Genomic DNA, 11,737 nt, shown 5'->3' with positions numbered 1-11,737 from the left:
ACACACACACACACACACACACACACACACACACACACACACACACATCATGGCACTTGCCCCATCCCCCAACACAGGCACACTTATAAATATAATTTACCCAGACACGGTGATGTGGATGCACGGTTTTTATCCTCATACCTGGGAGGCAGAGGCAAGCAGATCCCTGTGAGTTCAAGACCAGCCTGGTATACATAACAACTTTCTGGCAAGTCAAGGTTACATAATGAGACCTTGTATCAAAAATAAATAAAATAATAATAAGTGCTCTTTTTAAAATCAACTATCATCTGTAGCACATGTTTGTAACCCCACTAGGGAGGCAGGGGCAGTAGGACTGGCAGCCTTAACTATATAAGTAGGTTCTAGAATCAAAGTTTCAGACCTTGTTCCAATAAACACACATACACTCACATACTCACGCACATACCCATGCCTGATCCAAAACAAAGCAGAAAGAGGGCTTGGCACTTTTCTTGGTGTGTTTTTCTTTAGGTTAGGATAGGATGTTGCTATACAGCCCTGCCTATGGACCTCAAATTTACAGCAATCCTGCTTTTCTCTCCCGAGTACTGCGATTAGAGGCATGTGCTACCATGTTTAGCAAGTACTCCCTACCCAATGCTAAAGACTAACCTAGCAGATGCTAGACAAGTGCCACCACTGAGCTACAGCCTCAGGCGTCTAGCCTTTAATTAATTTATTTATTTACTTACTTACTTTTTATTATCTTATATGTGTGGGTGCTTTGCCTGCATGTATGTCTGTTCACCACTGGTATGCCTGGTATCCACAGAGCCAGAAGAAGGCATTAGATCCCTTGGCATTAGAGTTATCAAACCCAGACAATCTGGGAGGATAGCCCATGCTCTTAAGTGCTGCGCCAACTCTCAAGCTCTTAGTCTTTATTTTTGAAAATACATTTTTGAGCTTGTATAGAGGTTCATGCCTATAATCCTGGCATTTGTGAGGCTGAGGCAGGAGACTTAAACATGGATTTTGGTCTAACCTGGGCTACCTATAGAATTCCAGGGTAGCCTGGACTATAGAGAGACCTTGTCCTTTTTGGTTTGTTGTTATTGCTTGATGTGACTTTGCTTCTTACCCTACTTACTCTGTATCAGCACCTGGTGTGTTTGTAATCACTCGAAGTAGAAATGAAATGACTCCATTAGGAGGCATGAAGGAAAGACCATACTCACCCCGTGTTCTGAAGAAGAAGGGATGGTAATTGCTTTCGTTTTTAATGGAAGGGAAAGGAACAATCTTTACAAAGTAATCCGTTTCAAATTTCATATTCAGGAAAGGCTGAGATTCCATTCCCTAAAAGGAAACAAAGACACACGTAGTATAGAGAACTGTCCAGCCCCCAACCTACAAAAGACCTGCACTCAACACTGACTGTCACTCAGACACAATTCCAGGGCCAAGGAGATCCTCCCAGACGCAACAGAAGAGCAGTGCTGTCTGCTCTTGGACAAGAAAGCCACGACACCTGGGAGTTGGAGGGAGTAAGGGGCAAACCCACAGTACTCTCCAGAACACAGAAGCTGGGATAGCTGCTGCTTCAGTGTAACCAGAGAGGTGTGTTTACCAGAGCCTCACTGAAGAGCTTTCCTGGGTGTGTGGCAGGCTCAGCTGCTACCTCCCATTCTCGCCCACCTTGGCTGGGCTGTGGACCCCAGAGGCCTCCCTTCTCCAATTTCAGACTTTCAATAGACCATTCAGACCCCAGAGACAATGAATGGTGTCTTCAGAAACACATTTCCCGAGTGTGACTTACAGTTCTTTTGAAGCTGCTGTTGAGCTGTTTGGGGTCCTTTAGAATCAGTTGTTGGCACTGTCTTCCCTCTGATTTCAGCTCCTCCAGGATTACTCGGAATCCTTTTAGGAATTCAATGCCTAGGCAAGGCAGAGGCTTTTATTAATTCGGACCTAATTACTTCTGAACACACTTTCCCTTCTCGAAGGTCACAACTTTTCCAGCTATACACCAAAGCTAAAGGATGTCTACAGAACAGAAGAATGCACAGCTTGCATTCACTCCTCTGGGACACGTGGAGTGATCGATATCACTGTTCCTAGTACATTCTCTATCCCTCCCTGCCACTTGACAATATTTATTGCTTCTGTGACACTTGGGCTCAAATAGACTCAAGTCTCAGCTGACCACAGAGTCTATAGTGGAATGTCTCAGGTACACAGAACTGAGAATTCCCAGAGAACAGCCCCAGACTTTGTTTTGAACCTAAAGTTTTAGCTATATACTTACTTTCTTAATATGTTTCACTGAGCAGCTTACAAAATTCCCAACACAGTGCATGTCTGTACCCAAGAGGGCTCCTAGGCATCAGATGAAATATTTTAGGGGAATATCAGTCTTGCTATAATCACCCCCAAAAGGCAGATAGCCATGGGCTGCCCCATGTGTGCTCTGTGCATACAGCCCTCAGAGACTACAAGATGCCCACAATGTTACTGAAAGGTGCCGGCCCAGCCTCACCATCTGAGCTTCTCACTGCCCATCTGACTAGATGCTTTCAAAAGGATTAAGCTCTGATGGCCACAAGAGCTGGCACTGGGGCTCTGCATCCAAGTGCAGCCGGAGATCCCCAAAGCTGCCCTCAACTGTCGAGATATCGATTTCACATTCTTTCTGAATGCCGGACAAGGAGACATTTTCAACCCTCCCCCTCCCAGGGCAAACATAATTACACAGGATGCAATTAACCAGGTGGGAAAATTACTGATGGCAAAGGTCATGGAAATCTTTTCTCTTTTGAGTAGGTCCTCTAATTCTGTAATTATTTGATGAACAGCACATAGTTCATGGTGGCTAGGGTGGAAAGGGCGCAATTGAGAGCCTCATATCGTAGAAGCTGGGAGTTCCACAGTGCATGGTGATTTTCAATCACTAAGCTTTCTGTGTGGTGACAGCCAGGGAATCCACAACCAGAAATTCAGACAGGATGACACAATACAACATCTTTACAGGACCAACTATTTAGGTCTCACAGGAACTTGCCTTTCGAGACCAAGAAAAAGGAAAAGACTTGTGAACAAATCTTTACTACTTAAATACTACCTCACTGGAAAAATGTTTCCATAGAGATTGTTTAACAAAGGTAGGTGACTCAGGATTAAAGGCAAGCCTCTCACAATCACTTAAAAACTGATCAGCTCAGGTATGCATAAATGGATAGACCCGGCCCTTATTTTCCTTTTCCTTTTTTTTTAAAAATAAAAAACAAACAAACAAAAAACTCCTCTACCAAAGGTTCAGGAGTCACTTTGATTTTTTGGGGTGTTTTTGTTTTATTTTATTTTTTTAATTTATGCATACCAGAAGAGGGAATCATGCCCCATTACAGATGGTTATGAGCCATGTGGGTACTGCAAATTGAACTCAGGATGTTTAGAAAAGTAGCCAGTGCTCTTAATCACTGAGCCATCTCTCCAGCCCATTTTTGGTTTTTAAAGACAGAATTTCTCTGTAGCTCTGGCTGTCCTGGAACTCACTCTGTAGACCAGGATATCCTCGAACTCAGAAATCTGCCTGCCTCTGCTTCCTGAGTGCTGGGATCAAAGGTGTGCGTCACCACAGCAGGGCTGGGCCTTGTTTTTCAATGGGAAAACTGAGATCATAAACATAGGGCTAAAAGTAGATTAAAGCAGCAGATAACACATCTATCCTGAGGTTGTGGAGACACTCATTAATTCCTCCTAACAAACACGGGCGGCAGGTGCTAACATCCCATTTACAGATGAGGAAAGGGTTTGAGAAATTGACCTCCACACCCTGATCAGACATGTGGTAAACAAGGCCTGGAAGCACTGAGATGTCAGCCACTGCCCTTACCCTTGTGCTCCCCTGACTTCTGAGGTGTTAACTTGACAGACAGATCCCATCCATGTCTACCCCACCCCACCATAAATCATCATTTCTCTTCCCACCACCAGCTTATACCTCTTACCCTCTTCTAAAGAGGGAGCCTGCAGTTCATCAGATCAAGGCTTAGTCATTTAAGCCTTAAATGAAATGACTCTTCTTCTATCCAAAGAATAATCTTAACCTTTATGTGTTAGGATAAAATTATCTTTGGAAACGCATAGGGTTTAGACCTAGCAGTATTTATGTGGACTGGTAAGATGGCCCAACCACCTACTCCATCACGCCTCTCCCTCATGTTCACTCCTACACTGTAGTTCAGGGATATTTCTGTTCAGATTAAGAAATCTAGACTTTCTTTAACTTCTCCCTGGCCATATGCTGAAAAAAAAAATGTCCAAGACCAGCACAGTCAGGACTCGGGGAAGGGCTGGGACCTGGGTTCTGATAAAAGCAGCAGTTGTTCTTGGGCAGCTTTCTCTGTCCGCCAACCAGGAGGCAACTTCCACCTCCACTTGGCACCCAGGGAAGCCAGGGCTCTGCAGTTTAAATGCCTCATGTGAAAGGCTGGTCCCAACCAAGCATGGCAGTCCACATAGGATCCTACAACCAGGCATGGCAATGCACACATAGTACCCCAACCAAGCATGGCAGTACACACATACCCAGCCTGTGGGTGGCATAGCAGTGCACACAAAGGATCTCAGCCTTTGGGTAGCACAGACAAGGAGGACAGTGATTTGAAGCCAGCATTGGCTACATAGCAAGACCGTATCTCAAAAGACAAGAGGGAGCTGCTGAGTGTACTAGTGCACACCTCTACTCCCAGCACTTCTGAAGTAGAGACATGTGGAATCCAGAGAATCAGGTTTTGGAGGCTATCCTGGGCTACACAGGAGGTTTGAGGCCAGCCAGGGATACATGAGATCTTGTTTCAAAAAACAAAAATCAAATAAACAAAAAGAAATTACCAATGAGGTTCACCTAAATGGAGTTAAAGAACCTCAGGGCATCCTGGCTTGGCTACTCCATCCTCTCTTAGGTATCAACTAATTCAAGACAGACTCAGCCTGGTGTGGCGGCATAGGAAACAGAGGCACACAGATATGAGTTCAAGACCAGCCTGGTGTACAGAATGAGTATCAGGAGAGCCAAGGTTACACAGAGAAACCCTGTCTCACCGTACCCACTCCCTGGCCAAAAAAAGAGACAGATTTGGCCACACAACTTGGCTAAAGAAGGGGGCTTGCTTGCTTTCTATTTCTTTACTTCACTCTGAATTTTGTTGGCCTACAAGGTCTAAAAATAAATTCAACTTGGTCTCCAACTTTAAACTCAATGATTTCATGCTTTCTTATGAAAACAAGAATTTTCCTTTAAATAAAAAAAAAATCATCAAATATGCCATAGATGGGTCCATATGTCATTGTGACCTCAGAGACCACTAATTCTGGAGGCCAATGCCAATGTGCCCCTGGACAGACCGCAGGAGCCTCCAGCACATTCAGTTCCCTCCTTCTGACTGTGTACTAAGGACCTATCTGTCTAAAACTTCAAAAGCATCACCAATCATGTTATCTTTCCAAACTCCTCACATTTCTCTAAAACACAGGCCATGGGGACACCGCTAAAGCTGTGTGTGTGTGTGTGTGTGTGTGTGTGTGTGTGTGTGTGTGTGTGTGTGTTTGCGTGAGTGTGTGGCTCTGGCTCGAGGATACAAGCACAAAGCAGACCAGTATCCACAGCACTCTCAGCTTCACCACCAACACCTGCATACCTGGAGGCCATCACACACAGCCACTAATACTGGCAATGTCCACTCTCCACAGAGGATTTGAGTGCTAACACTTACCAAGGGCCCCTGGGGACCAAAGAATGGTGACTGCCACTTGGTCATGGCAAGCATACTGGCTGATGGTGATGTTCTGAGCATCAGCGATCACGTGCTTCCCCACAGGACTCAAGTAGGTGGTACAGTCTAGAGTTGGAAAAAAAAATGAAAAGTTAAGTTTTTAGCCTTTATTTTCAATCTCATCTTACTAGACTACGCAGAGTATGTCTAGAGGTGCCAAGTCCACGCCTATTATGAATTTCGCCAAAAGCTCATATAAGACACCAACGCCGATTACGGCTGGAGAAACATAGTATGTTACAGAGGACTATAACAGCAGCAACACCACCCCCTCTCTGAATTAAATTTCTGGACGTTGCTAGGACGGTTGGCTACAGAGTAGACTTTTGTGTCAGTCATTAGCTTTGTTGGCCTTTTGTTTCTCTCCTTACTCTAATGCTGTTTTCCGGAAATCAGTAAGGACTTACATCAGTTCTATCCATTTCTAGCATGTAATGTAAAAGACAACCCTGTTAAAATACTCTGGAGTGTGTTTGTTTTTAGAAGAGACAGAGGGGGCAAGGTCACCAGGGAAAAGGAACTAACATGAGGGTGTGAATCCACAGGGGAGTAATTTCACAGGCAAACTGTTAAATGACTCACTGCCTACAACACAAGGCACCATGTTTGAACCCTGAGGAATGAGGGCGCCAGCTAACATTCTCAAAGTCTCAGAGATACCCACAATCCCCATTGAATCTCCAAAGCCTCAACTTAAAGGGTCAAAAAGAAAAAAAAAAAACTTTGATTGTTTTTTTTTTTGTCCAAAGGTGCCAACGAAGCCACCACCTTACATGTAAGCAGCCGTATCACCCAGGATTGCTGAATACACGTTCAAAGGCTGCCAGAAGCTCTGAGCCAGAATCAGGCTGGAATTTCGGAGAATTACCACACTAAGGCAGACGTCCTTGCTGAGAGAACTGTTCCATGGCTTCCACAGCAGATACCAACCCACAGTGTTCACATGCTTGGCTCTATTTGTTTCTCATGATTCCACTCATATTGTCTCTTCTATAATATCTACTGCAAAGGGCTTCATGTCATCAAAGTCCAAATCTAAGGGGCATTCCTCTGGTGTGAAAGGCTCGGCCTTTCTAAGAAGCTTAGTGAATCTGCTGTATTTTCCCTTGTAAGCTGCACTGCTCATTTTCCACTTTTATAACTAAAAACACTTCAGGAGGCAATGGAAAACAATATATGAACAATACAAAGCTCACCCATACTCTCACCAAACACAGGCAACTCGGTGAAGACTCGAAAGTGGGAGGGGGACCTTCCAAGCCTTTCAGCGTGATAGTCTTCTTTTTTTACTAAAATATATTCACATACTACCTGCACACCCAACTTGTAAAACTCCAGCCTCTCCATTGCCTGAGCTGCTTTCTCTCCTGACCACATCAGGCAAGCTTCTCCTTAAACTTCAAGTGCTTCAAAACCAGTTGCATTTTTATTTCAGTATTAAAAGGATGTTAATAATACTACTAAAGTCTGCCAGGCAGTAGTGGTGCAGGCCTTCAATCCTAGCACTCAGGAGGCAGAGGCAGGCAGATAGATCTCTGTGAGTTTGAGGCCAAGCTGGTCTACAGAGTGAGTTCCAGGACAACCAGGGCTACATAGTGCAACTGTCTTGAAAAACAAAAACACACACCAATTAAATTCTACCTGTACTAACTAAAACGTGAATCTTGGACTAGGAAGGTGGCTTAGTGGTTAAACTGCTGGCGTTCCTAGTATTTGGACTGGAGGTTCAGAGCCCCAGAACCTTTGTGGGCACAGTTGGTGTCCTGCAGTTCCAGCCTTAGGAGGTATAGACAGGGGATCCCCCAGACCAAGTAGGCTACTGAGACTAACCATAGCAGCAAGAGGTGGGTTTGATTAAGAGATCTTGTGTATCGGTCGCAGCAGCCATCTTCCAGTTAACTCCCCAAAATGACAAACAAAGGGAAAGAGGAGAGGCACCAGGTATGTGTTATCTAGGCCTTTTAGGAAACATGGAGTTGTTCCTTTGGCCACATACATGCGAATCTATAAGAAGGGTGATATTGTAGACATCAAGGGAATGGGCACTGTTCAAAAAGGAATGCTCCATAAGTGTTACCACGGCAAAACAGGAAGAGTCTACAATGTCACCCAGCATGCCGTGGGCATCATTGTAAACAAGCAAGTTAAGGGCAAGATTCTGGCCAAGAGGATCAACGTGCGGATTGAGCACATTAAACACTTGAAGAGCAGACACAGCTTCTGGAAGCAGGTAGAGAACAATCAGAAGAAAAAGGAAGCCAAAGAGAAGGGCACCTGGGTTCAGCTGAAGCGCCAGCCTTCGCCACACAGAAAAGCACACTTTGTGAGGACTAAAAGGAAAGAGCCCAAGCTGCTAAGCCCATTCCATACAAATTCATGGCCTAGTGTACAAAAGACCGGACTGCAGAGTGTTTTCCTTTACGAGAGAGAGAGAGAGAGAGAGAGAGAGAGAGAGAGAGAGAGAGAGAGAGATCGATCGATCTTGTGTAATGCCCAAAATTAACCTAAGTACCACCCGCCTAAGGACCACCTAACTTCCTAGAATGCTGGGAGTTACAGTTGTTTCCTCATGGAAAAATACAGTGGCCTGCAGATTTGTCTTTATAAACCCCTGTAACAAGGGGCCATTTTCAACTAGGAAATTTCATGGAATGGTCCTAACCAAAATCCATCTGTTGGTCAGTATTAAGCTTGCTTTAACTTTGGCCTAAAATGCTGGATTTGGCTTTTCTCTGGTGAATCTCAGGATTGACACTTGATTCCATGAATAAGGTGGAAGGGTGATCTCGGATCATTCAGACATCAACTTCCAGACTCCATGTGTACACCCAACCATATGCACACAAATGCACATACATTTCCACACATGTGTGCCTACACATATGCACATGTGTATACAGGTATATACATATGAAAATGGAAAAAGAAAAAGAACACTCATAAAATATGTGTTTAGCACAGAGAGACCTATAGAAGAGAATAGGAGGAGGGTGTATCAACAACCAGTTCAACATCCATACTGTACATATTAGAAAACTATGGCCCAGAGACATCAGTTGGGTGGCTGACTTGTCCAGGGGCAGAATGATGACAAGCAGCCTCAAGGGAGCTTGAGAGGGTGGAGGTGGGGGCAGATACCTCAGACTCTAGCTGCTCTTACTCTTGGCTTAAGCTCTGAGTTCAAAGTGTTCCACCTGCAAAAATCTTAACTAAGACCAGCTTATTTTTTCCCAGTAAAGAGAAAGACAAGATCACAACTGTCAAGTTCCAGTATCTTCATTTATTGAGGTCTGTAATGTAAAAGAAGCCTGCTTACTAAGATCTGAAAAGACAATGAACAAGAACCGGCTACCAGGTTTTACTCTTTCCCATTCCTAATGCCAAAACTGACAACAGGATTTTTATAAATACAGGAATGTAAGCAGAAAGTCTAAGAATTAAGAAAATGTATTAAAACTTAATTAGGCATAACCACCCTCAGAGCCTAAAAAAGGAATGTGGCTCACAGGGTCAAAAGAGGCCAGGAGATGTGTGTAACCCAGCTATGACTTAAAAGCAAAACATTTTCTTTCTTTACTACATCAAATGACAAAGAATAGAAAATAAGATCTTTATATTTTGGTAGTTGTGGTGGAAATTTGGCAACTGGTTTTTTAACTTTTTTTCTTTCCACAACTCAGACCCAACAAATTCTTATATTAGAGCAGATGATGATAAAACCATGACTACTATTTTACATAGTATTACATATTATGCTTACTGGATAAATGTCTTATGACGTAAGATGATCATGCACGTGTGTGTACACACACTAACACCAGCAACGTCTATTTATACAGAGTCACACGCCTATAGAAGTATCTAGTCATTGTTAGTACTCATAGTGACTTTTTGCTGATGTTGTTTTTTCTTTTCTTTTTTTTCCTCCAGAGACAGGGTCTCATTATGTAGCTCTGGCTGTCCTGAAACTCGATCTGTAGACCAGACTTGAACTCAGAGTTTCACCTGCTTCTGGAGTACTGAGATTAAAGGTGTACACCACCACACCTGGCTTAACTGTTCTTAACTATTTTAAACAGAACTAGTAATCAGTTGACTGATCAAGCTATAAATTCTTTACAGAAGAGATAAGTGTCTTTTCTTTTACTATAAAACACTGAATACAGTATTTAAAACATGACCTATATCAATTATTAACTGGTCTAAACTTTTGAATTATAGTTACAAAAAAACCTTTCTGCCTAAATGACATTTTGCCAAAAAAAAAAAAAAAATTAACTGAACTTCAAATATTTCAGAAGCCAGTGCGAACCTTGAATTAAATTCTAATTAAATGATGAAGAATTAAGAAGAAAATAATAACTAAGACAAGCAGCACATGGACAAAAATGTAATCCAACAAATCAGGACACTGTAACACATGCTTATAAAACCAGAACTCAGGAGACTGAAGCAGAAAGATCAAGAATTCAAGACCAGCCTGGGCTATATGAAACTCTGTCTCAAAAGTACACACAAAAAGCAAAAACAAAAAAAAGACAACCATAAGATATGTTTAAGTTCTACATAGCTTCCCCCTCCCCCATAAAAATCCATATTAAATTACAGACACAAACGTTTGTTTGCAGATGAGCTCTGGACTCTAACACGAGATCCGCCAGGGCCGAGAGCACAGATTAGTAATCATTAACTCAAAGGGCAATCCTCTGCACATGGCTTCACTTAGCAGAGTCAAGTATCATAGGCTTGCAAACCTTTCATTACCATCATGGCATTTACCTAAGACATATACACACCACAGACATGAAGTGCCTGCTCGACGTGCGCAAGTCTTTCTGGGTAATACTTAAAAATACTCAAGCTAGCATCTGTGGATGTGAGTTTTAAACACATATTCCAATCTTAAAATTGTCACACTGTATGCATGACCTCAACAACCCAAGCTTGGGCAGAGGACAGACGATCTACTCCACTGATCTTCTCTAAGAGATGAGTGAGCAGTCAAGAGCCAACAGACTACAGAACAGACTGCAAATGTTTAATCAGAGGGAAAGTCACCTTGTCCTTAGAAAACAATCCAGTCAAGAAAGTTCAGCAAAAATTGTTGCGGCTTGTATTCACGTGCACTCGGACCAACCTGTAACACTAGCTGACAGTGTTTACTGAGCATCCATACACAGGAGGCCTGCCACACAGGGAGACAATATGAGTACTACCCCATTTCAGCCTCCAAGTGATGCTACGGAAAAGTTAAGTCACTTGTTACCCTTCACACAGACAGACAGGAAACTGAACTTGGTACTGAGGCCTACATCAGAGATGGCCAACTAGAGACCCTTGGGCCACCCTGAAACACAGATTTCCTTGGCACACTCTGTTTGAGGGGGGAAAAAAATCTTAAAGGCCAATATTGTACTTTATGGAGTGGGGTAGTTATTCCTAGAACTTCTGGTTATTCTTAGAAACCACATCTGGCCAATTCCAGTGGGAATGCCACAAGACCATAATGGGCTGGAATTAAGAGCCAGTGCCCACTTCAGGTCAGACAGACTGCCCAGTTTGCCATAGTCTCTCTCCATCCTTGCCTTCAAGCCTATCCTTGCCCTCTAGTGAGAACTACTGACACCCCTGTTTGCTCTTAAAGACAAGGCTGTATCCTGAGTTGGAGACACTTACCTGTTCAAGCTCTCAAACACTTTGGTGGCATAATGGAGACTACGATGCTTATTGACAACCCAGAACAGGTTCAGAAAAGTCCTCAACCCCAGAGTCTGCAGTGTCCTTGACTAGGTACAAGCGTGTGAGCTTTGGATTTTAGAAAGGGCCCCTTTCTCTGTGGTCACGTTGGTTACTTACTGTCATATCTGAAGGTGATGTTGTGCAGCCCGATGTTTCTGCTGGCCGGCCCCACTCCCTGTGGGAAAATGAGAGAACAT

At 43.4% G+C, this 11,737-nt stretch overlaps 1 protein-coding gene across 1 annotated transcript in view; it reads right to left on the bottom strand.

Annotated features, from left to right (window-relative positions):
* Window positions 1–11,737, bottom strand: part of Il17rd (interleukin 17 receptor D) — a 65,457-nt gene that overhangs the window by 18,116 nt on the left and 35,604 nt on the right. Inside the window, exons 2-5 of the mRNA XM_028754099.1 lie at window positions 11,658–11,715; window positions 5,742–5,867; window positions 1,784–1,902; window positions 1,203–1,323 (exon numbers count right to left, since the gene is read on the bottom strand). Coding sequence (XP_028609932.1) covers window positions 1,203–1,323; window positions 1,784–1,902; window positions 5,742–5,867; window positions 11,658–11,715 — 424 coding nt within the window. The remainder of the gene's footprint in view (window positions 1–1,202; window positions 1,324–1,783; window positions 1,903–5,741; window positions 5,868–11,657; window positions 11,716–11,737) is intronic.

Source organism: Grammomys surdaster, unplaced genomic scaffold (genome assembly GCF_004785775.1).
Source record: "Grammomys surdaster isolate TR1022 unplaced genomic scaffold, NIH_TR_1.0 125979, whole genome shotgun sequence".
Lineage (NCBI taxonomy): Eukaryota > Metazoa > Chordata > Mammalia > Rodentia > Muridae > Grammomys > Grammomys surdaster.
The sequence above is the reverse complement of the archived record's forward strand: the minus strand, read 5'-3'. Positions and strand labels throughout refer to the sequence as shown.